The sequence below is a fragment of the Streptopelia decaocto genome (assembly GCF_964273445.1).
Source record: "Streptopelia decaocto genome assembly, chromosome: 3".
NCBI lineage: Eukaryota > Metazoa > Chordata > Aves > Columbiformes > Columbidae > Streptopelia > Streptopelia decaocto.
This window is the reverse complement of record NC_138656.1, coordinates 111,337,272-111,363,867: the sequence shown is the minus strand read 5'-3', so window position 1 is coordinate 111,363,867 and position 26,596 is coordinate 111,337,272. Positions and strand designations below refer to the sequence as shown.

The following is a 26,596-nucleotide window of genomic DNA, read 5'->3' as shown; positions in this document are numbered from 1 at the left end:
TAGGTTGTGTTCGTCTATTATGTAAAGAATGGATATTTCATACCAGCATGAAAATACAATTATTTAAAACAAAATATCCAAATTTAGTCCAAAGTACTCTGAGAAACCCACAAAGACTCCTCAATAACCAGGTGGAGTCCTCCTGGAAGATGGGTGAGAGAAAGGAAAAAGGGAAGGTTCAGATCTTATTGTATGACTGAGATATCCACTGGAACGATGCCTAAAATCTTGGTGTTGGCCATTATGTTATACTCTTAAATTTCCAGTTATGAAAGTGTATATTAAAATTAGGCAGTAATTTGTCATGTTAAGAGCAAATAGGATGTAGTACAGTTTTGGAATATGTGGTAAACCCCTTCTTTCACTAAAGTAAAAAAATGCTTTGCCGTTGACTTTGGCGAAACCGGAGTGTTACATATAAACCAATTCACCTTTGTATGTGTGTGTCAAAGTAAGTGATCTTTGTGTATCGAGACAGATGATAAAATCTAGTATTTGTTTAAAGCTGAGATTTTGATAAACAGTCTTTAATAAATGTTTTGAAGCAAGGAATCCCTAGAAACTAGATTCTATACTTTATACGAAATTAATTTTTTGATTATACAGTTACAATCATTCCATGGTGAATTTTTAAAGTACAAAATGTATGTATTCCAAAGTAGATTTGTTGGAGTTCATGTCCTTGTTTTATTCACAGATTGCACAAGCCATCTCCAAAGGTGTTGACAGGGATTTATTTGTCCACTATATGTTCATGGACAATGAGTTTGAGCTCCCAACTGGAGCAGGTTTGCAACTGAAGTTTGCTTTGTCTGGAATAGCAACGCCTGGGGCCAAAGTAGCTGTGAAGCTTCATCAAAAAAGCGTAAGTCTCAACAGCTATCTATATTTTCTCTCCTCCTAATCTACAATCTCATTTAGGGATAAAACTGTAACACCAGAAGAATTTCAAAGACTACAAAATACTCTTGAAATGAAAAAACCACTTACTTATTAGAGGTCTCCAGTTAACTTGTGGATAACATTTACATTAAAGCAGTAATACATGCAATGAATGATGTATGAGACATAATAAAATTTATGAATTAGAAGTATTTTAATCACCCTTTCAAAAATAATCATTTTAATCTCTATTTATTTTTCTCTCCCTGCTCTCAAATGAGAATAATACAAAAGTTACAGCATATGCATTTGCTGTTCAAACCAAACAGTTAATTAAAAAAATTGATGTGGCCAATTGAAAATGAGAATTTTAATTTTTGGCTAAAAGAAATATTGAAAATTGTGTTAACTGAAACATTTTTTGATCTAAAAGGAAACATTTTAAAATCATAACAATTAAAGAGCATGTGACAAAACTAATTACCTGATGACAGTAAAAAAATAAAAATAAAAAAATTAAAATATTTATGGTTTTAACCATTTTAATAACTATTTTATTCTAATTTAGTCACTTCTCGATAGTTTCAGTTCACCTAAGCTTTAATTTTCTACCATACGCATGATTTAAGTAAAAGTAAAAAAAATGAGCCCTCTAATTTAGTACTGGTTGTCTCTTAGTTCCTTTTGGAATATTTTTGAGAATTTTGCATTCTGTCCCTTCTTTCTTTAATGGCCAAAACAAAAGCTTGGAAATAATCTGTTTTCTGTTTAGAAACAATAAAATCTTGGATCCATTTATTTTTTGTTGAATAGTTTGCTCATTGTTTTTGAAAACTGCCTTTTTTTTTTTTCTTTTACAATGGAAAACTGGCTCTTGTCTTCAGATTTAAAAATACATGCAAACAGCTCCATGTACAAAATCTTCCTGAAGCATGAATATTTTTACATTAAGTAGGTATGGTTCCTTGGTGTTATCATCTTACTGTTGCTGTTACATTATAGTTACCGCTTTTGTGGTCCCTCTGCTTATGTGACTTGGAAATCAAATTTTTTGAATAGAAAACCAATTGTATAAAACTTACCTATAGGTTATCAAGAATATTACATTTGTTTCATAAAACCAGTAAGATATGCATTGGGCAAATAAATACACAATTTTATTTTTATAAACTAGATGCAAGCAGAACTCATTGCTAAACCTTCAGTGGCAATTGAGTTTGTAACACACCTGGGAATAAACATGCCTGAATTTGCCAGAAGTGGTGTGGAGATGAATTCTAACGTATTCCATGAGTCTGGAATTGAAGCGCATGTTAGTATGAAAGCTGGACAGCTGAAACTCAGCATTCCTGCTCCAAAGACTCCAACAAAGCTTCTCAGTATCAGGTAACGAGAACTGACTTAGAACTTTCAAGGCCATGTTCTTTACTTCTCTTCTTGCTTTTTATTGTGATGGAATTGAGAGGCTAGGGGAGGCACGGAGAAATTTTCAGTTCAGAAAAATCCTAGACATCGTAAAACTGTGATGTCTTCTGTTAGATAAGCAAATATCCCAGATATGTGGTGACTGCAATCCATGGCTTATAGATTATTTAATTTATTGCTAATTTCTGAAATTTTCAACAAGACTCTTACCAGTACTATTATTTTGTTTTCTTTCATGGAAAAAATATTTTAGTAGCAATGTCTATTTTTTGATTGAGTTTAAATGAACTACTTAACACTAATTTTAGAGAGGGTAAATGGCTCAATACAGACAATTATAATTATCAGTAATAATACAGGGTGTTTCAAAAAAGTGGACCCAATTTCACTATGGTAACATGTTATAATTACACAAAAATTTACAAACAGTTTAATGAGTTACCAAGTTTTAGTAACCTTCTTATAAATGCTCTACATTCCCTCTGCCTGCTGTATGGACAACATCTAGATAGCTGAATTCGTCCCAAATGCCTCTCAAGTGGGTCCATCTTTTTGAAACACCCTGTACCTAACAATAGTAAACCACCATCATTTAGCCATCTAATGTTATTTCATTAAGCCCCTACCTTAACAAGTGATTTATATTCAGAAAATAACCTTAATAAGACAATGTCTGAAACATGTCCTGGTAATAAATGGCTCATTTTTGTTATTTCAGCAATACGCTACATTTGGTGTCTCCAGCCAAAACTGAAGAGATTCCATCTCTGACTGAGAACCAAGAAACCTGGACTTCTTGCAAGCCTTTCATTCCTGGTCTAAGTTTCTGCACCAAATTATTGTACTCTAATGCCAGTGCCATGGAGGCAGCTCCATATTATCCCTTGACTGGAGAATCGAGGTAAGTCATATCAGCTTTAACTATGTTTTTCTTTTCTGTTAACTAACTTTCCCTCCTAGGACGTGGTATCTACAGAACCCTCTCACACAAATCTTGCCTTTAAAAATCTTTAAAAACAGGCTAGCAGGAGGGGCTCAGAAAGAGAGCTATTGGGAACTGTATGATTTATCTTGTTTGTGGTCATACACAAAATAGTTATTTGAAATACATTTGTTTACTCCTTCTTTAGATATGAAGTTGAATTAGTGTCCACAGGTGAAGTGAAGGAATACTCTGCAAGTGCAAACTACGGCCTGCAGAGAGAAGGAAATGACCTGATAGACACCTTAACGTTTGCTATACAGGCAGAAGGTAAGAGTTTGAAAAAAGCGGTATAGATTAGCTCAGTTTTGAACTGTGTCATTTAATGGAAAAAATATTTATATGAATAAATCATAATAGAATTCTTTACAGTATAAAATAGGATGCAATTTTCAGATGAAAACAGGCCAATACTATAACTGTCATTTCGTTTCATGTGTGCAATCACAGTGCAAGACTTTCATGATCAGAGACTGATTTCATATCCCCAAAATGCTTCCCCTTGATTTAAATAAAAGCGTGATGTTGGTGAATGGAAGCAAGGAAGACAAGTTGGTGGCTTCTATACGAGCAAGAGAAAAATATAATTTCTGATCAAATCTGGAAGTAAAGTACACAAACTGAGAAGAACTGCATTAGCATCAAAGGGAGAACCTGTGAGATGGCAAGTTTACGTAACAAAACTAGTGACAGGATTAGTGGATTAGACCATGTTGCGTTTAGAAGATGAGGAGAAGATGACCCAGTTTTTGATTCAGGCTCATCGAAAGTTATATTAGATCTTCAGGGTGATATAATTTCCAGTCAATCCTTTTTTTATTTTCCTTTTAAAAAAAGTCCAAACAGACTCCATAGTTGCAAATAAGCAAATTACATTATATTTTCCAGGTGTAAAGCAGCATGAGGCCACATTGACCTTGAGGTACAACAGAGACAGAAAAATTTTGACCAGTGATGTCCAGATTCCACGTGTTGATGTCGACTTTGGTACAAACTTCAGAATTACTGATGAATCCATTCCTGGGAAGAAAGCATATACCATTATCTTGGACTTTAACAACAAGAAGATTTCTGAAGTTACTCTTACTGGCCAGATAAGGTAACACAGAAAACCACTTAGACTTTTACATTTGAATAGCATATCTAAAGGCAGAATACTTTGGAAAATTTCATCCGATTTTTGAGAAATTACTTATATAGAGAGACACATACACTTGTCATTAAAACTCTCTTTAAAACCCTTAAAGTATTTTATTTGTAATCCATCATGTATACATCAAATACATACATCTAATACACCAACTGATCTTTCCTACTATATGCATATATATATATATATAATTTGTATTACAGTTTCTTTGAGCTAGTTCTCCCATGTTTGCACATGTATGACTACAAGAATGACATTGTACTAGTGTTATTGCAGGTGTGATAATCCAAGGATATAAACAAGGCAAGGTTTGTTCAGAGAGGTATTATCTTTTACTGGATATGTTTGGCTCTAAAAAAAGTTATTACATCTCCCCATGAAGAAGTCTAATGGCACTCAACAAGCAACAAAATCAAAAATAACTGAGAGCTTCCTGTAAAAATTCCCACGCTTCATGATGAGAATATTTCCGGGAACATCTACAGGGGAGCTAACAAAAATGTTCAGCCTGCCAGGGTTTCTAAAATTGTCTGCCTCACAAGCCCATAGTGAAATGAGCTGATCACATTCTTTAATAAACCTCAATCTTCCATGGAATTCTGTGATCTTGATGGTGCCCTGGGGAGTCTTTGTCTTTGCTGTTCATGCAGAATTGCCTCTGATATCAGTGGGAGCTTTGGACAGATGTCAGGGACCTCAATTCCCTTTCATTTGCACTAACATAATAGTAGAAGTTTGCTCAAGTCAACAAAGTTACAGAGATATAAAATAAATGTGAATAGAGGAAAATTAAGCCCAGTGGCATAATATATTTTGTCAAGTGTTTTGTTTCTACGTGATTCATGGCCACAGTCTGTACCCCTAGCAGACAATTCAGCTTGAGTAAGAAGTTCAGAATTTGGTCCAGGTACAACTTTAGCAAGACAGGTACATATTTCCATCCATTTCAGTGTTATGAAATTAATACAGAATTATTATTGTGTGTATCTGCATAGCAGCATTATAATAATTTATCATAGATTTCCCAAAGTAACTAGCAGAAGCTGAAAACGTTCATTGAATTGAAATAGGGTTTACAAGTTTGATTCAATCTATTTTTTGTAGCACCTATTATTCTTTTACTATAGATTTAAATGCTCAAATTGCTCCTGAAACATAAGTGAAAAAGTAGAGAAAAATGGATTTTTAAATTATTTTTTCTTTATTAAAAAACCTAAACAAACAAACAAAACCAAAACCAAATCAAACAAAAAAACCCAAACAAACAAACAAAAAACCCCCACACATTTACTTTCTGCTTTCACAGATATGCTGGAATGGAAGAGGCAATGTTAGGAGGTACCATTTCTATTCCTCGCCTGCAAACCGAACTTAAAACTGAAGCACTGGTTCATTATTCACCAGCCAAAGGATATCTTCAGATGAGCTCAGCTGCAACAATTCATGGAAACTCAGTTTCAGAAAGAGTTATTTTCAGATATGGTAAAGACGAAAATATGATCTACATGTACAACCTATACATTTAAACATCTTGTTACATTAGTTTACAGTATATCCTTAAATAGACTAAGAATATTACTAATCCTACCATTTTCTTTTAAATTTTTGATTTTCAGATTCTGAGAAAGTTGAGCTAGAGTGGAATTCAGGTGCCAGTGCTGCTGTGAAAAATATGTCTTCTGGCTTCCCAGTTGACTTTTCAGACTATCCAAAAACTTTAGAGAAACATGCCAATGAACTGCTGGATCGGAAAGTGGCTCATACAGATATGACACTGCGACATATTGTGTCACAATTTATTGTGGTATGTTTCAACTTACGGTAGATATTACAGTTTGACCACATAGCCCTGGTGAATTCTTGCCTCCCCCATGAAAGCCAAAATGGTAAATATGTGTAAAAGTACTCATCAGATTGAACAGGATGTATATTTCCAACTTTATCAAATGCCTTGGGCTCAGTATATGGATCGTTACAATGGCTTTCAGATAACTTACTGGGAAGTGCTGAAACTTGTTGTTTACTTTGAAAAACATGTCTCCTCATTTCAGGCAACCAACACCTGGCTGCAAAAGGCATCAAAAGATGTTCCTTATGCCCAGATTCTGCAAGACAAACTAAGTGGACTTCAGGAACTGAACATTCAGAAAATTAGCCTGCCTGTTATCACCATTCCTGAAGAACTTTTCCTGAAAAGGTAAGGAGAGAAATGAGGATAGTCACACAGGAAACTGAAAATAGATATTTGTTCATATTGTTGTGTTATTTTAGTGTACTTTGTTTTATAAAACAACTGGAGTTGCTGTAAATATTAGCATAAAATTGGAATCATAACAAAGAATATTAAGACCAGAGAGATTAAACTATGTGGAGGAAATGATGCATGTCTTTAATACAGATTTGAGTTTATAGCGTTCACACCTGCAGTATGTGAATACATCCTGAAGTATTGTGTTATATAGTAATGAAAACCAAACAAAAATACAGCATTCCACAATCCTTACTCTAAGCCACAGAAATCATGAAGCCAGGCTTCCCATAAATTTGTGTCCTGCATCCCTACAGACCCCTTGTCTTTGGCCATAACCCTAGTATTTTTACTTTTTCCTGTGCAGTCCTATTGGACAGTTTTTCCCATTCCCCAACACATACTGGTTGATCTCCACAAATATATTAATAGCACCCTGACTTCTTCCCAGGGTCTGACTTCATCTTCCGCTTGCTCAGAGGCAACACGTGCCACTGTTGTACACATATGGACTCAATGCTTGCACTAGTTTGGGCCCATCTCCTCTACTTACAGAAAGTTTCACAGAACTTGAATGAATGCAATTACCCTTGAGGCTTTTACCCTTCTGTCACATTTGACAGAAATCATCCAATATGTTAAAAAATTCTAGAAGGTGGGTTTTGGCAAACAAAAGGAGAGACTGGAAGGCAGATAAATAGTATATTTCTTCTGTTTCTTGGAAGTTAGACTGTATGTCAGCCCCAGAGTGGATCTAGACTTCAAAATGCTCACGCACCTGCCAGGATTTGCTCTCATTACAGTTCGTAACACATATTGTTCTTACCATTTAGTGTTCATATCACATTGCTGCTCTGCTTGTGTGTAAGAATTCAAGGAACAGTATTGCTTGGTAGTATCTTCAGAATACACCCACAGCCACCACTGTGATAAATAGAAACATGTCTGTATAGTTTTCCCATGAGCTAGGGAAATATTGATGGTTGAAATAAACGTAAAGGACAACAGAAGCTAGCATAAGATTGGATTACAGAAACAGATGGAGAACAGTCTTGCGTTTTGTGTCTCTTAGTGCTGTTTTTCCATGTGCTATCTTTCACTGTGGTAATTCAAAACTGTATGCTAATGACACACATCTCTATTACTTCCATTGTGTTACTAAACTAAGTATAAGCAAGGAAAAATGTATTTTCTGCTATATTCTTATCAGCAGTGCACATTATAATAATAGGAATATTTACTGCTCTGTGATGTTGCTTTTTTAACCATTTGATGTAAAGGAAAAAAATCACAAAAATGTTTCCTTAATTTTCATTTTAAGATGTAGATCTAATAGTAAAAAAAAAAAAAAAAAAAAAAAAGATTTTGTAATATAAAAGACCAGTTAGGCAAACAAGAAGAGCATCTTTGCCAGCTTATTGTTCATGAACAAATTAAGGCCGAGTTTCCTCCTGTTTTGCCTTTTTGTAATTGCACTTTTTCCCCACAAGCTTTTCAGCTGATGATCCATTTTTTCCAGTCCTAGCTTCTGGTCAAATGGTTAGATTTTAATTTCTTTTTATTCAGAATAAAATAAGTGTTGAATATCTGGAAGAAGCTTTGGAAATGCTTATAATCAGAAAGATAAATTAATTATAGTTTAGATTCTTACAACTTCTAATGCTAATAAGACTTTTAATGCATTTCTATAAGAATACATCACTTTTTTAAGGAAGAATATAACTGCCTTTTTGTGGTACTCAGCATGCCACATTGCACAAGTGTGGCAGTGGTTTTGGAGGATTTTTTTCCTGTATGTCAGCTATTTTCATTCAAATTCCTTTATTTTGAGGATCATTTTCATGCCAACACATCCTTTCATTAATGTTCATAAAGCGGATTTGTATTCTCAGAGTAGAAAAACAAACGCAAAATTCCTAACAGTTGTGTATTTAGCCCTTGAATGGCACTCTCCACCTGTGAGCTAAAGTTAGTTAAGCTCTGAACAAAGAATTAGGAACCTTTGAATTCTAATATGAGGTCTTACAGAAAGAATGACCTTCTGGACTACTTGACCTGTGAGTCTCCCCGCTTAGGAAATAAGGGGAAAAAACATTGATAGCATTCACTGATCTCAAAAGTGCTTTCGGTAAATTCTGATAGATGAGTGCTTAAAAAATGATAATAATAATAGATAATCATCACATTTCTTTCTAAACCTAAATTCAGGAAATCAATATAAACATGTAAGTAAGATCAGTATCATGGGAGTAGTAGGATTCATGGAAATTTCTGTATATGCTTCACGGACTTCCAGTTTCTAATAGAACCACTTTTATTTTCTAGTGAAGGCCGGATCAGATACAGCTTAAATAAAAACAGTTTTCTAATTAATATCCCGTTGCCGTTTGGTGGAAGATCATCCCGTGACATAAGGGTGCCACAGACTGTTAAAACACCTCCTCTGGTAATGGAATCAATGGGAATAAGTGTGCCGTCTCAGGAATACAGAATCCCGACATTTACTATTCCAGAATTCTACCCTGTTCGTGTGCCTTTATTTGGCGCATTAGAGCTCTCTGCAAATGTGTACAGCAACTATTACAACTGGACAGCAGCGTACACCTTGGCTAACAGCACCACAGACAAAGCACCCAGTGTAAGAACTACATATGCCACGAACGCTGACTCTGTTTTTGAGCTACTTTCCTACAGTGTGAAAGGTAAAAATGTGTGCTAATACTGCAATTTCAGCAAAACTGTTTTGATGACGTTATTTTCCATGTATCGGGTATAGCACATTGATTTTCCTGTTGTTTATTTAAAAAAAACTGCTATATGCATTCAAATCATTTTTGCTTTGTTTTAAAATATAGTATGTGAATCTGCTTATTCAGGCACTAAAAGTAAAGTCAGAGTAATTCAATAAAGACTTTTAAAGTCCACATTTTCTTAGAGTTTCCCTAGTGGATAAAAAGCCCTTCAAAACTAAAGGCATGATTCTATAAACACCTGTGTATCTGACAAATCGAGTGTTTTCAAAATCAAATGTGCAGGTGAATGTGTAGGTATGACCACAGTTTATTAATCTTTCTGGCTATATTTATATATATAATCTTTTTTTTTTCTTTTTTTTTTTTATCATTTATACATGTCCATATACTGCTATAACTACACAGCAATTATTCTGGAGTCAGACTGGATAGGCTTGAAAACTGGTATTTTTAAGTTAGTTCCTCTCAAATTGCAGTTTGAGTTCTAAAATTGCAAAAGAACAAACTAAATTCAGTCCCTTCTAATCTCCCAACCATAAATTAAGCATAATGAAGAAAACATTAAAAAAGGGGAATGTTAGATATGGGTTATTCTTGAGAGTCCACCTTCTCAATTTAAGTTTAAATAATTAAAGAACTTCATGTCATTTTACATAAGTATATTTAGTAGAGTACTGTAGAGATTTAATTTATTTATAGTTCAAAACTTTAGCCCTAAATATCAAAATAATAGCTATATTTATAGAAATATTCAAGATTTACTGAAACACTTTGGCCTTTAAAGCAAAACAGTATAATAACAGTAATTACAATTCAAGTAGTAACATCAAAGCTTAGTGGCATCAGACTTAAGACAAAATGGTATAAATTACACCATTTTCTTTTGTCTGCTTTTCCTATTTCAGGTTCTGGAGAAGCATCATATAGTAGAAATGGATTCACCTGTGCATATGAAAATCACCTGAAGCACAGACTCTTAACATCAGTTTTTAAGCTGGCCAGGACAAAGAGTAATGAACCTAGTTCTGTTGCAAACTACACGTTATCACTTATGGCATCCAGTACTCTGGGTCCTCTGCTTTCACTTTCCGGTGATATTGTTTCTGAAAAGACAAACAACGTGAATATCAATAATGTGAAGATGGAAGGACAGCTGGAAGTGGCTTCTGTCTTCGCAAGAAGCATTTACACTCTGTCAAGCTCATACAATGAAAAGAGACGGATTTTAGAAGGAAAATCAAATCTGCAGTTGGATTCTTCTTACCTTCAGGCTACCAATCAGATATCTGGCAGATACAGTGATGATTTATTTTCCATTACTTCAGTTTCTGATGTACAAAGTGGACTGTTAAAGAACACAGCTTCACTGAAGTACGAGAACAGCCAGCTGAAAATTACGTCTGAAACAAATGGGAGGTATCGACATATTGCAGGTGTCAATAAGCTTGAATTAATTTTGTCAAAGAAGATGGCAGCACTTCGATCCGAGTACCAAGCCACTTACAAGCAAACCCAGTGTTATGCCTTGTTTGCAGGTTCTCTCAATTCCCAGGACCTTGTTTTCAACACTGATATCTCTCTGACTGATCAAAGGAATCGAGCTGCACATAAGTCATCACTCAATGTGAATCAGTATGGTCTCGCCAGCAGCGCAACCACAAATGTGCAGTTTAGTCCATTGACAATGCAGAGTGAAATGAATGCTAAACTTGATACTGCTGGAGGCTCCATGTCACTGTCCTCTTCTGGGCGCTATGGTAAAAACAATGCCAAATTCAATCTAGGCGGAAGAGTAAGCCTAGCAGAAATAACGCTGGGAAGTGAATATCAGAGTACAGTTCTGGGTATGGACAACAAACATGTTTTAAACTTCAGAGTTAATAGAGAAGGACTCAAGTTTTCCAATAATTTGCAAGGGTCATTCAAAGAGATTAAGCTGGAGTACACAAATGACTTGAATATTCCTGGCTTATCCCTAACATTTTCTTCGAAGTTGGACAACAGTTTCAGCTTTGACAAGTTCCACAAGCACATTTTTGACCTACAACTGCAGCCTAGCTCACTTACAGCTAAACTGAGCAATAATATGAAATACACCAAAACAGAAGTTTCCAACAAAGCAGAACTTCAACTCGAGCCTCTGAAGCTGAACTTGGGTGGCAACATCAGAGCAGCCTATGGAGCAGATGAAATAAGGCATACCTACGCCATTACATCTGAATACCTAGTTGTAAACTTTAAAACAGATACAGTCGCAAATGTTCAAGGTGCAGCAGTGAGTCACAGAGTCAGTCTGAATGTGGCAGGACTTGCTTCCTCACTTACTATGAACACAAACTGTGATTCCAAATATCTCCGGTTCAGCAATACTCTGCGTTCCACTATGGCCCCCTTTGCTATCACTGCTGACATACATACCAACGGTAATGGAAAGCTGATCGCTATGGGTGAACACACCGGAGACCTCTACAGCAAATTCCTGTTTGAAGCAGAGCCTCTTGCTTTCACTTTCTCCCATGATTACAGAGGATCTAGTAGCCATAGTTTGACATCCAGGGGAAAATACACTACCCTGCTTGATAGCAAAGTTCATATGCTTTTCACTCCATCAGAGCAGTCAAGTGCTTGGAAATTGAAAAGTCAGCTAAACAATAATGTATATTCTCAAGATCTCACTGTTTATAATGATGAAGAAAAGACCGGTGTGGAACTTAGTGGAAAAGCTTTGGCAGATTTCTCTGTAATGGATACATCAGTAACTCTACCATTCACATCTGGACAAGTTAATTTAATTGATGCATTGGGCCTCAGGGGCAGTGTGTCAGAGCCTCAAGAATTCAGCATCTCCGGCTTTGTGAAATACGACAAAAATAAAGACATGCATGTCATTCACCTACCATTCTTGGAACATTTGCCAGTTTACTTTGAACGAATCAGGGGCACCATTCTATCCACACTGCAGGCTGTACAGAGTTACCTGAAAAACATTAACATAGAACAACAAATGAGAAAATACAAGGCAACTTTGGATAAACTCCCACAGCACATTAATGATTACATGGACAAATTAGATATGAAAGGCAGAGTTAGCAGCATGAAAAATAATCTGGTTGCTTTTACAAAGGACTACAGAATAACATCTGATGATCTCCAAATTATGCTGGAAAAAGCCATGGACAAGCTTCAAGAAATACTGTCTCAGCTGCAGGTCTATTTGATACAAATTGAGCAATACATCAAAGATCATTATGACCAATATGACCTTAAAACACTTCTTGCACAGCTTCTTGACCAAATAGTTGAAAAAGTGACAGCTCTAGATAACAAATATAAAATAAGAATGACTGTACTTGACACAATTCAAAAATTGCAAATTTTTTTTCGCCAGTATTATCCTAGCAAAATTGGAAGCAGCACTTTGGCTTGGATTAAAAATGTAGATGATGAGTACCGGATTACAGCTAGGATACAGGAAAACCTAGAGCAACTCAAGGTTCAGATTCAGAATATTGATGTCAGACACATTGCAGAAAATCTGAAACAGCAGATTAAAATGTTTGATGTTAAAGAAGTTTTAGAAAAATTGAAGCGTTCATTACCAATTGAAAAAATTAACGTAGTTCTTGAACAAATCAAAGACTTTATTCTAAATTTGATGGAGGAGTATGAAGTCTCTGAGAAGATCAGTGCTTTCCGAGGTCATATACACAAATTGATTGTAAAATATGAAATAGATAAGCAGATTTTTTTTTTAATGGACAGAATTATAGAACTGTTTAACCAGTACAGAATAAAAGAAACTGCCCAGAAACTGATCGTCTACCTGAAAAATATTGATGTGAAGTCCTGCTTTGATAAAGTTGTCATTTTTATTGATGATGCTGTCAAGAAAGTGCAGAACTTTGATTATGAAATGATGATAAAGGAAGTGAACAAGTTCCTTGATATGGTTATAAAAAAGCTCAAGTCTTTTGACTATAACAAATTTGTTGATGACACAAATAAAAAAATCCGAGAAGTGACCCAGAAAATAAATGAGGAACTTAGAAATCTAGAACTTCCACAGAAAGCAGAAGCACTGAAACAGTATTTGAGAGATTTCAGAGCTGTGATTTCAAAATATGTGGAACAACTGAAGGACACCAAGCTTGCTGCAATAATTAACTGGTTCAAGGAGCTCATAAACTCAACAACATTTGCTAATCTCAAGGCCAAGGTAAATGAACATCTGGAAGACCTGCGAGAGAGGATTTCTGAATTGGATATTTCCCGGGAGTTCCAGTGGTGTCTTCAGAAGATAAGCCAGTTCTACAACTCTGTTGTCATTTACATTTCTGACCAGTGGAACATAGCTTTTAAGAAAATCATTGCTTTGGCTGAAAAGTATGACCTAAAAAATTGGGCTGAAAATTTAAACCAGTTTGTTGAAACAGGATTTACAGTCCCTGAAATCAGAGCTGTTATAGTCACTATACCTGCCTTTGAAGTTAGTCTCCGAAGTCTTCGGGAAGCAACATTTCGAACACCAGACTTCATTGTTCCACTGACTGATCTGCATATTCCCTCCTATGAGATAAATATTAAGAGACTAAAGGACATGAAACTATCAATGAAATTTACTACCCCAGAATTTACAGTTCTAAATACCTTTAAAATTCCTTCCTATACAATTGACTTGAATGAGATTAAACTCCAGATTGTGAAAACAATAGACAAACTCATGTCTGGTGAATTTCAGGTGCCAGCAATTGATTTGTATTTTAAAGATATGAAGATGAGAGATATGCCCTTTTCTGACATTTCTTTCCCAGAAATACAGATGCCTCAGTTTCAAATACCAGAATTGTTGGTTCCAAAGCTCAGTCTAAATGACTTCCAGATTGCTGACCTGAAGATACCAGAGTTCCAGCTCCCACATATCCCACATACTGTGACCGTCCCTACATTTGGCAAATTGTCCGGTGCTTTCAGAGTCACCTCTCCATTCTTTACACTGTCTACACAAGCTGGAGTTCATAATACGACAACATCTGCAAACAGTCCAGAATTTGTGACCTCCATTTCAGCTCAAACAACATCCAAATTAGACTTCTTAGTTTTCAGTGTTATCGCAGATTCACGTCTCTTGGCCCCTGAAATGAAGCAGCTGAACCTTAAAAATTCCATGAAAGTCAACCACAGGTTCCTTAAAGTTGATCACACCAATGAAGTGATATTTTTAGGAACTTCAGTAGAAGGTGAAGCTGAAACTAGAGCAAACTTTTATACAAAGAAAAATTCAATAACACTACAGAATAATTTAATGGTCAAGCTGCAAAGAAAAATTTGGATGCAGAGTGGAACATCATATTCCCACAGACTGAGTATTCCACAAGCTGATTTCTCCAGCCAGGCTGATCTGGTCAACAACGTGACAACAGAGATAGAAGCAGGACACATATCATTTACCTCCACCGGTAAAGGAAACTGGAAATGGGTTTCTCCTAGCTTCTCTGATGAAGGCACTCATGATTCACATGCCACTTTCAGGGTTGAGGGCGCCATTATGACATTTTCTGCTGACAACAGAATAAATGATAAGTACCTGAAAGTCAACCAAGCTGTGAGGTATGAATGTGGTTTCCTAAATTATGCAACACTTCAGCTTCTGTCTGAAATTGAGTCACCACGTGTGGGACGTAGTGTTCTGAATGTGAAAGGCGCAGGACATCTTGGAGGAATGAAAGTAGAATTAACAGGCTCTCACAATGCTCGACTCAATGGACGGATTACAGGAACTGTAAATAATGAGGTTTCATTCTTGGCACAGCTTTTTGAAATTCGTCTGTTAACAAACAATGATGGAAATGTGAAAATCAGCTTCCCAATGAAACTGACTGGCAAAATTGACTTCCTGAATAACTATGGTTTTGCACTGAGTTCCTCTGTTCAGCAGGTCAGCTGGCAAACTACTGGCAGGTTCAATCAGTACAGATATTCCCATAATATGTCTGCTGGCAACAATTATGACAGAATTGAGGCTCATGTCGAAATGAATGGAGATGCCAACCTGGACTTCCTAAGTATTCCTCTAACCATTCCTCAGCTTCAGATTCCCTACACTGGAATCAAAACTCCACAGCTGAAAGATTATTCACTGTGGGAACATGTAGGCCTGAAGGATTTATTGAAGACAACAAGACAATCCTTTGATTTAAAATTGAATGCTCAGTATGACAAAAACAAAGACATGCATGTAATCCCACTTCCTTTAGCAACTGTGCATGAAGTACTTAATAAATACATCGTTTTCTTCAACAAGCATTTTGAGAGAGGAAGAAACACCGCTTTAGATTTTCTCACAAAGTCATATAATGAAGCCAAAACAAAATTTGACAAGTACAAAATACAGACATCACTGAACAAACTACCACGGACCTTCAAGATTCCAGGATACACCATTCCAATTGTGAATATTGATGTTTCTCCTTTTACTGCTGAGCTGCCAGCCTTTGGTTACATGCTCCCAAAAGAAATAAGCACAACAGGATTCACAGTCCCATTTATTGGCTTTTCAGTGCCGTCTTACACGCTAGTCTTACCTTCTCTGGAGCTTCCAGTCCTTCATGTTCCACAGGATCTACGCACTCTAAAGCTTCCTAGATTCAGAATCAACAGCCCGTCAAACCACATCTTAATTCCTGCCATGGGAAACATTACTTACGACTTCTCATTTAAATCCAGTGTGATCACTTTGACTGCAAATGCTGGGCTATTTAATCAGTCAGATATTGCTGGGCATCTCACTGTCTCATCCTCTTCTGTCATTGATGCACTACAATTTAAACTGGACGGTTCAACAAGTTTGACAAGAAAAAGGGGGTTGAAGCTGGCCACAGCATTGTCCCTGAATAATAGCAAATTTCTGGGAGGAAATCATGACAGCACTCTTAGTCTCACAAAGAAGAACCTGGAAGCTTCAGTGGCAACAAATGTAGAAATCAACACACCAGTTTTAAAATTGAATTTCAGCCAGGAACTTTCTGGAAATACTAAGTCTAAACCCACTCTTTCCTCAGGGATAAAATTAATGTATGATTTTAATACTACTAAATATAGCACCAGCATTAAGGGGCGAATTGCTCACAAACTTGCTTTAGAGAGCCTTACGTCTTACATATCAGTAGAAACTTCTACAATTGGAGATATTGATGGAGAATTTTTCACTGGAAATGCATTTTCTGGAAGTCTAGACCATGAGGCACACACCTATCTGAATGCTAATGGAGCACGGTCATCTCTCAAGCTTGATGCCCAGTCCAAAGTGGATGGACTCTGCAACAGCGAAATGAAAGAAATACTTGCAGTTGAAGCATCTACCCGTCGTGTTTATGCAGTCTGGGAGCACAACGGGAAGAATTCTGTACGATATACACCTCTTTTCACAACAACAGGGGCTCAGAGATGCAAAGCAACCTTGGAGCTGGCTCCTTGGGCTATATCAGCAGATCTTCAAATTCAAGCCACTCAGCCAAATACCCTCCTGGACACAGCCTCAGTTAATCAATTTGTCATAGTGAAAATCAGTGCTGCAAACCAGAAAGTTGGCTGGAAGGGTGAAGGCGAAATTCAGTCATTATCCCTCAGTCATGATATGCAGTTATCAAACGAAAAGTCAAAGGCAAAGTTTGATATTTCTGGATCTTTAGAAGCATACATGTACTTCCTCAAGAACATAAAGTGTCCCATTTCTGAGAAGAGCTTATGGGATATCTTGAAGCTGGACGTCACGACCCGTCCTTACAGAAAACAGTACTTAAATGGTTCAGTATCCCTCGTGTACACGAAGAGTGACGATGGTTACTTTTTCCCCATACCTGTGAATAAACTGACCGACGGCTTCACTCTCAGTATTCCTGAGTTACATCTAAAGGCTCCAAGTCCTGTTCTCAGCACTCCAGAGTTCAGAGTTCCTTTCACCACTCTCCAGGTCCCAGCATACACCATTGACTTGCGCAACATAAAAATTCCACAGACACTAAACACAATGCCATTTGATGTAAATTTACCCACACTGCCGAAGCTAAGATTCCCCAAAGTGGATGTAGGAGCCAATTATATTACATTAGAAGAATATAAAATACCGTATTTTGAGGTGACAATACCTGAATACCAAATAACTGTGTCTCAATTCACTGTTCCAAAGACTATTTCTCTTGGCAGTTTCCATGTAGATCTGGATGAAGTAGCCAGTAAGATTGCAGATTTTGATCTGCCTACGGTTACAATTCCTGAACAGAAAATTGAGATCCCCCCTCTCCAAATGTCCTTGCCTGCTGGAATTTACATCCCATCATTTGGTTCCTTGAGTGGATCTTTCAAAGTTGCTTCACCTTTGTACAATGTCACCTGGAAGACAGACTTAACAAACAAAAAGGACTCTTTTGAACAGTCCATTGACTCTACCTGCAGCTCAACATTGCAGTTCCTGGAATATGACTTGAGTGGTAAGACCTTAGAATTTTATATGCCACAATACTATATAGTGGGTTTTTTTCAGATTTATTTCTTTCAGAACTATGCATATGAAGGTGTTGCTCTCTATTTAGCATTGACATTTGATTATGCTTCTTTTATCATCAGCAGCATTTTTTCATGAATTATTCTCAGAGTGTCTGTCAGTCACCCTGAAGGCTACTGACCAGGCATATGTATGGCACAGTGTGAAAAAAATGTAAAAGATCTGTTTTCTTTGTGGCAGCTTCTTACTTTAAATTGTGAACAACATATCATTCCTCCAACACTTATGATATTGCATGTAAAGGAGAGAAGGCAGGCTGACTTTCTATCTGATTCAGTTTGGATGAAGAAATACCTATCTTTTTCCTTAGGAACTAAGCATATTTGATTTCAAAAATTATTTAAACTCAGAAAACTCTGGACTCCCATATAGAATTGAGTTTAAGAATTTATAATAATACTAAAAATGTACATCAGAATAAAATTCTGAACTCTCAGAAAGTTAGAATCCCCACTTACGATGTGCATGAATGCAAAGTATTATATCCATGTTGTTCTAAATATAGAGGAAAACTGAATTTTAAAACATTCCAGTTGAAGAAATATTTTCATATCTTTTTATTTGGGGCATTATGAGCATTCAGTTTCTTGATGCATAATTTTATATACTACTGAAACACCCCACAACTGGCCATCTAACATACAACTGGACATTTATTTTGTATTGTTTGCTGATAAGCCCTGGAAACATATACATTTGAAATCTTTTTCACAGCTGTTTCAAGCTACAAATATGAAGAAGGCGTGTTTGTTATGAAGTCAACTGGCAGCTTTTCACATCTTGACATGAGTGCAAACTACAAGGAAGATCTTACTCTTTCGGGAATTAGGTAAAAATTCTTAATAGACAACATTGCCAGTGATGTATTGTTGCTTTGATCTCTAATGCCTCAGATTGCTTTGCTGTGATTAATAAGAACCTGTGTAGCTACCCTGTCATTGTCGGCTGTGACTTTTTCCCTCTCGATATAGCTGCTCTCAGTATTTCTAGAATAGCTTTTCTCAGCAGCCTCATTTGAGAACACTTCTGAGATATAAAAACAGTAATTTATAATCAGAGTAGTTCTAGATCTGACCATCAACATAGCTGTTCGATTTTTGTTGTTTTTTTTTTTTCTTTTTTTTCACCGAAACGCTTTTAAGAGTAATTTTTGTTCACAAATACCAGTACTAGGGATTATAAACTTGGCCTTCTAAGTGCCTGGTTTATTCTGCAAGTGTTTTGTTGAAATATCCAAGGGATAGAAGTCTGTGAAGACAAGTACAAATGCAGGTAAAACTTACTGCCTGTATTAGTGTCAGTGGAAAAAAATGCGGTCAGCTTGTAGAAGTCTGTAGAATGCTGACAGTGGTACAGCTACAGGTTTTGCTTTGCTGTCCTGATTTAATGAAAATTCTCAACAGAGCTCAATACAGTTTTATCTAAAACAGGAAAATCAGAGTGACATAAAGTTTTGAATGTGTTAGGCTAAATCCTAAGAAATGTGCATAGTAAAAACCTACATTTTATTTTTATGACAAAGGTATTTTTTACATATATGCACATATATAAAATCACAAGTGGTGTTGCATTTAGACATACTGTGTTTCGTGCATTCCTTCATAGCTGCCTATTCACTGTTATTGTAGACTCGTGGACAACACTGCATCACTAGACATCATCAGCCCAACATTTACAGATGTCCATGTGCGTTATCAAGGGACTGACAGGAGGTTATCTGGCTCAGTATCTTCACCCTCTGCTGGGACCTTGGGCTATCTTGTTGAGAAGGACACTGACGTTCTCACAGCAAAAGTTTACTACCGAACCCGGGTAAGCTTGATATTAGAAATAAAAAGCAAAAAGGTTGGGTGCGTTAAGAGGAAAAGTTTTTAGAATTTGTGTATGTTTATCTTAAGACGTAAATTACAGATCCTTTGCACAAGCAAAAGGTATATTAGCAGTAATTACAGGTTTTGTTTCCTGCACTGGCCTTTCCATTGCTAAAAGTAGCATCTGTGTGAAGAGGCTGGTTCAGCTCCTCCACACAATCAATTTTGCCTTCTCCGATGATTGAGGAAACACACCCCCTGAAAGTGACGAAAGTGCAAATCCACTTCTAGATAAGCCACCCATCAAGTTTAATGTATACCTATCAGGCTACTTATAATTACAACAAAAGTGTCCATTCTAGGAACCAGGCCACTGGAAGGGAACAGACCACCTATAGAGTGTCTTATTTTTTAATCCATTAGTCCATCACAATACTTTATGTGAAGTAAAAACCTTATTAGATTTGCTAATAAAAGGTGCCATTATTATTGGCACAGTACAATAACTTCAAACTTAAAATCTTACCTTGCAAGATGATATACTAATTTAGGAATCACAAGCAACTCTTAATTCACTATTTACTACCAAAACCTGGAAAAGTTGTTTATATAAAGAGATTCTTATGCAGGGATCTTTAATTAGTCTGAGCAACTCTTCAGATTAACTCATTGATTTAAATGATTACAAAATGAAGTTTTCTAATATTTTCATATTAAGAAAATGCTTTTTGAATTCACTTTAAGTGATTTCAAGAATGACTAGAAGCCTTATTTTCTCAAGTACTTTGAATGCCTTATGGGACATCATAGACGTTTAATACAAAGGAAGGGAAAATCTTATATGCAGTCAAATTTCAAAAAAGACCAGACTAAGTTATGTTCTAGTCCTGCTGTTCAAAGAGGCACAAAGTAGCTTGATAGAAGATAATGTGTTCCAAAATAAGCTTTCAAGATGAAAACAAACATGCAGTATACAAAAAAATTGTAGTGTGTGTGTGTGTTCTAATATATGGTAAAATTAAAGAAGCAAAATTAGACTATTGAAATACATTCATGAGTAGTATCAGATTTGTTTTATATACAAGCTAACTTTTCATTATACTATTTTATATTTTCAGTCTGCTCCACAGAGGGACATTGACATATTAAAAAGTGAGATATCCTTCAAGAAACCTGACCTGATTCAAATGAAGTTCAACTGGAAACAGGATGCTGCCAAAGACTTGCTGCTGGGTCTAAAAGAAAAAGTACCTAAAATTACATATGCAGTCTACAGGTATGTTAATCGGTATCATAAGGAGCATATGGGACTGGAAATTAGTGCTGCCACCTTAAAGATGAAGAATATAATGCAGAATAATGCTGACAAAGCATACACATTTGCTGTAAAACAAATAGATCAAATAGATGCTCAGCTTCGCACAGCTGCCAATGAGGCCTCTGACAAATATCAGGAGATGAAGGTCAAAGCTAAACATCTATATCAGGAAGCAGCAGATCAAGCTGAACAGTTTGACTATGAAAGCATAAAAGCAAAGATTTTGGATGCTACAATTGACATAATAGAAGAGTACCATAAGAGAATAAAACACCTAATTGACTCAGCCATTGAATTCCTGAAAACCACAAAATTCCAGGTCCCTGGACTGTCTGAAAAATACACTGGTGAAGAAATATACCTTATGGCTACAGAGAAGGTAGCAAAAATTGCTGATTTATGCCTTTCAAAACTCCAGGAGTACTTTGATGCCCTGATTGCAGCTATCAATGAGATGGAAGTCAGAGTTCCTGCTTCTGAAACAATTCTTAGAGGTCGTAATGTGCTTGATCAAATTAAAGAAATGCTGAAACACTTGCAGGAAAAAGTCAGGCAGACATTTGCTACTCTCCAGGAAGCTGATTTTGCAGGAAGGCTTAAGCAACTGAAACAAATAGTGCAACAAGTTTTTCAGAAGGTAGAAGAAATGGTAAGAAGCTTGCAATCCAAAAATTTGGGAGACGTCAAAGTCCAAATGCAGCAGCTATACAAAGATGCAATGGCTTCAGACTATGCACAGAAACTGAGATCCTTGGCAGAAGATATTAAAAAATACATTTCTCAGTTTAAAGATTTCAGCCAGAAGACATTCCAGGACCTTTCAGAAAAGCTGCGCCAGCTGCTCCTCTACGTAAAGGCATTGCGGGAGGAATATTTTGATCCATCTACACTTGGATGGTCAGCGAAGTACTATGAGGTGGAAGATAAGGTACTAGGATGGCTGAAGAATCTAATAGATACACTAGTGGATTGGCATAACAAGTATGTTGGAGATCTTGCAGACTCAGTTAAACGCCTGACAGACCAAGTAAGAGAATTGGTGGAAAACTACAGGCAGGAATATTATGACCTTATAACTGATATTGAAGGAAAAGGAAAACAGAAGATCATGGAACTCTCTGCTGCTACTCAGGAAAAAATCCGATATTGGTCTGCAGCTGCTAAAAGGAAAATCAATGAACATAACAAACAACTCAAAGAAAAACTCCAGGAGGTCTACGGGCAGCTTAGTCATTCCCAAGAAAAACTAATCAGTGAGGCCAAAAGGTTAATTGATTTAACTATAGAAAGTTACTCTGCATTCCTGCAATATATCTCAGAGCTTCTTCATTGGTTGGAGCAAATAACAGGTGAGAGCATAAAGCCATATATAGCTGTTCGTCAAGGAGAGCTTAGAATAGATGTGCCCAAGCCATTTGACTGGCAGTCCATTTACCGAATGCCCCAAAAAAGCAGAGAGGCACTCAGAAATAAAGTGGAACTTACACGCACACTGATTCAGCAAGGCATTGAGCAAGGCTCCAGGAAATGGGAAGAAATGCAAAGATTCATTGATGAACAACTTGCCGTTGAGCAACTGAGCCTTCAGCAGATTATGGAAAATATACAGCAGCGCATGAAGACCTGAATGGACATGCAGAAGAGGAAAAGTAACAAGGTTGTACCACAATATATTTAAAAATAACAGCAATCAGCTTCAGGTAGATACTGTTTGAATCTGAATTTGTAAATGAAAACTGAATAATCTACACTAGGTTATTTTAATAAGCTTAATAAGCCAATAAATGAGTTCTTTACTACATTTTTGTGTCATTCATTGCAGCTACTTTTACTTGGACCATAGGGCTTAATCCAGCAATTGTCAAGGTCAATGGGAAGTCTTTGCTATGATTTCACTGTATGTTGGATCAAGCCAATAATGTGCAATACATATTGTAAGCAGTCACAAAAGCTATTGAATACACAGAATAAACAGGTTTTAACATAAAAAGGTCACATTCACAAGGCAGCTGAAGAACAACTTGGAAACACATCTATTTCTCAGCATAGAAATGCCTTCACAGAAAAGACCGGGAGAAAAAGAAGATAAAAAGAGCATGTATAAAAAAAATGAAGAAAAAAATTAATGAATTCTGGAAATAACATCAAAAAGTGAAAAAGAACATAGAAATATAAACATATATAGAAAACTGCAGATGATAATACCATTGTTCTGTTAAGAAAAATAAATTTATGCTTGTGTCAGTTTTCAGAAAACTATGCCAAGAATTTTAGATGGGTTTTCTTTCTACTGGCTAATTTATGATTCAGAAATACAGGGTTTTCTTACCTGTTTCCCCATGATATTTCTGGTTTCACATGAAATTGTCTAACTTTTACTTACTGTGAGTTTACTTAACTGTCAAAGTTTCACTGGCATCACTGAATATGATGGGACTCAAGAAGTTTTCCCCTCAGTCCCCTAAGGCTGAAACCTAGACTTCTTTAAATGAATTCTCAATTTAAAGATGAATTTAAAAAATGTTGAAGAAGTCACTCACAAAATAAGACTACTTTTGAGTGGAAAATGTATGGACCTGTTATGGTTTATTTTCAGCTGTTGGAATACTATATAGATAGTCCTCGAGAAAGGCATGTTCGGGCTGAAATAATGTTGCCTCTTTGAGAATAAACTCTTTAACAAACAACACTAGAAATTTTGCATAATGTCTGTTTTGAAACAATCAGCTCACTTTGTAATATGTTTGTTCCTTGTTCATTGATGGGAAAATAGAGAGTCCGGTTTCATCTCATGGTCTGATTAATTGCCTACATGAAGCAATGGAGCATCTGTTTAAAAAATACATATTACAGATACATATTTACATCACAGAGCAGCACCACACAAAGGGGAGACCCCAATGCCAGTGTTGAATTTTGCAGCAACAACACTCCCATCTCCACAGCTGGCCCACACTGATCTGGCAAGGTCTCAGAGCTAATTGGCTCTACAACTTGGATATCCCTATTGCCAGATAATATTATTACCTGAGTAAGTTTGCCAATAATGATTTTTCACCAATGAGTTACATTAACCTCAAAATAAGAATCCAACAAGCACATTAGTATACATGCACCTATCTAGCTGTCAGCAGAGTGGGCATCTCTTAGAAAGTAAGGTAAATCCATTTTCTCTTCAGACATTTCAGCCACCACAAATACAGCAATAATTGTCAGATAAAGAGATGGAGTAGTCCCCTGCGAACGATAAAACAAGAATTTTACATTCTGAATAGAACTCATCTGCATATGTCACCCTGCCCGGGGGAGCCAGACGTATAAAAATCCCTGTTTACATGTCCTACTGAGTACCCCAGTAAATAGAGATGTCAGCTGCAGAGCCCTTTTACCTTCATTCACAAGGAAACTGAAGCCCATGGGTCATCTGATCTTTATTTGATGTCAGATTGCACAACTCATTTCCCTGAATTTCACAAATGTTTAAGCACAACCAGATTTCCAGACACTGTCTGATTCTTGCTTCCCTTCATCATGACAAATAGCCCTGTGAAACAAAGGACAATAGAAGAAATTATAAAAGTTATGGGAGAAAAGAGATTTAAAGTTTTGTTTTCTTTTGTTTTCCCCTCTATTTATTTCTGTCCATCACCCATAGTTCCTGGGAGGGTTATAAATTCTAAAAAAGGATTTACTTATAAGGAATGGGTTAACTGAATAAAAAAGATGCCAAATAGCATAAATACTGGCTCTGTTTGGCAAGAGTGAAGCTTCCCAAGAGCAAACACAATAGTTTGTTCACTAATCTGTGGTTAGAGGTTAGAGGAGATTTCCAAGTCCACAGCAGCATTGCCGCCAATTGGATTAAAGCTCTCAATCCTGTAATCGATGTGACAGCCATCTTGCAGTCATTGCACAGTTGGTTTTGGGAGGGCCTGGAAGCAGAACGTTGCTCTCAAAAATGAGATCTTGCTGGAACTTTGCTTTGTTAAATCCTGACACCAGAGAGGCCATCTCAAGAACCCTCTTGAAACTCTGGCAACATTTTGGTAAAGGAAGGAGTAGTGTCTAATTGCATGTGTGCACAGGTACGTCGCACAAGCACGTACAACCAAGTGTAACTTTAATTCCCATTAGTTTTCCTGTGATTTGCTTCCTGATTTGGGGTGGTTGTTTTTTGGTTGGTTGGTTGGTTGTTTTTCTTTCAGGTTCTTGCACATTTTAGCCTTATTTTTCACATAATAAGTTACAGAAATGTAGACAAAACTACAATTATTCAAATTATGCTGCAATTTACTCAACTTATTAAATGTTTACAATATAATAATTTGAAATATTATTAGTTCCATTCTGGCATCTTTTTCAGTCTAGTTTATATAATAAGGAATTTTATATTATATTTCATTACATCGAAGAGTGTGGAAGATAACAGGGAATCAGCAACTATCTAGGGCTCAGTGACACTGTTTCTTTCTTTTTTTTTTCTATACTCTTCATCATCTGAATTCTCATAAATGCCAGAGGGGTTTTTCTTTATAATTTACAGCAAGTATCAGACATAGAGCAGAACTGGTTGTAAAAGTTTAATTAAGTGAAACATTTTAACAAGAAATTCAGAGAACAATATGCCCTGCTCTAACTAAGTGATTGTAGAAATAACATTGACAAGAAACGTGTGTGTTCCTAAATGAAAAACTTTTGCAGACGTAGGACAGCAAAAATGTTCCAGAATTTTAGATTATGCAACTAACTAGAGCCGATCTTTTATTGAGTGATTTGAAAATATGTGTATAATTTTCTGCAAATACACAGATTCTACACATACATCCACACCCACACACACTATATAGTGCATCATCCACCTCTGGCTCTAAATTATGCGACTGATACTTTTAGAGCAACTGTCATTATGACCTATTGATACCTTACAAAGTTTTATTGAAACATTTACTTGTTTAGTAAGTGACACCAAATTTTATATTGCTCTTCTGCTGGCAGATTTATTGCTCAGGTGAGAAACCAGAATTTATTAAAGGCCATACAGACATACAGAATTGCTTGTATTCCGTTTCTACACAACCAAATCCTGGCCCAGATGAAATAGATGGCAAAATGTCTATTGGCCTCAGCAAGAGTAGGCTTTGGCCAGTTATGTATATAACTTGAGAAGCACTTTGGGATCCTGTAGGACAAAGTCTATATTATTATCTATAAAAATCTACACAAAAATATCTTTGAAAAAACATGCAGACAGGAAAATTAATCACTAACAAATTCAAGACAGGCCAGAATGAAGGTTGCCTGCACGACACTAGCCAGAGCCTCTTTAAGTATTTTTACTCAACTTTACCTAGTTTCACAGAGAAAGTCTGCCAGGGCCAAGAATCCTGGGTTCTGGTTCCATGCCTTAAACATGGAAATATCCTTATACCTCTCATCACCCCTTCCCCCATTTCATTATCCATCCAAG

At 36.4% G+C, this 26,596-nt stretch overlaps 1 protein-coding gene across 1 annotated transcript in view; it reads left to right on the top strand.

The window, feature by feature from the left end:
* The window catches only part of APOB (apolipoprotein B), a gene marked incomplete at both ends in the record, with an annotated part of 37,091 nt that extends 14,335 nt beyond the window's left edge, over positions 1 to 22,756 (top strand). Inside the window, 13 exons of the mRNA XM_082048166.1 lie at positions 698 to 865; positions 2,057 to 2,268; positions 3,026 to 3,208; positions 3,438 to 3,559; positions 4,178 to 4,388; positions 5,746 to 5,921; positions 6,056 to 6,243; positions 6,491 to 6,636; positions 9,013 to 9,389; positions 10,346 to 17,926; positions 18,715 to 18,829; positions 19,629 to 19,812; positions 20,930 to 22,756. Coding sequence (XP_081904292.1) covers positions 698 to 865; positions 2,057 to 2,268; positions 3,026 to 3,208; positions 3,438 to 3,559; positions 4,178 to 4,388; positions 5,746 to 5,921; positions 6,056 to 6,243; positions 6,491 to 6,636; positions 9,013 to 9,389; positions 10,346 to 17,926; positions 18,715 to 18,829; positions 19,629 to 19,812; positions 20,930 to 22,756 — 11,490 coding nt within the window. The remainder of the gene's footprint in view (positions 1 to 697; positions 866 to 2,056; positions 2,269 to 3,025; positions 3,209 to 3,437; positions 3,560 to 4,177; positions 4,389 to 5,745; positions 5,922 to 6,055; positions 6,244 to 6,490; positions 6,637 to 9,012; positions 9,390 to 10,345; positions 17,927 to 18,714; positions 18,830 to 19,628; positions 19,813 to 20,929) is intronic.
* Positions 22,757 to 26,596: the final 3,840 nt, after the last annotated feature.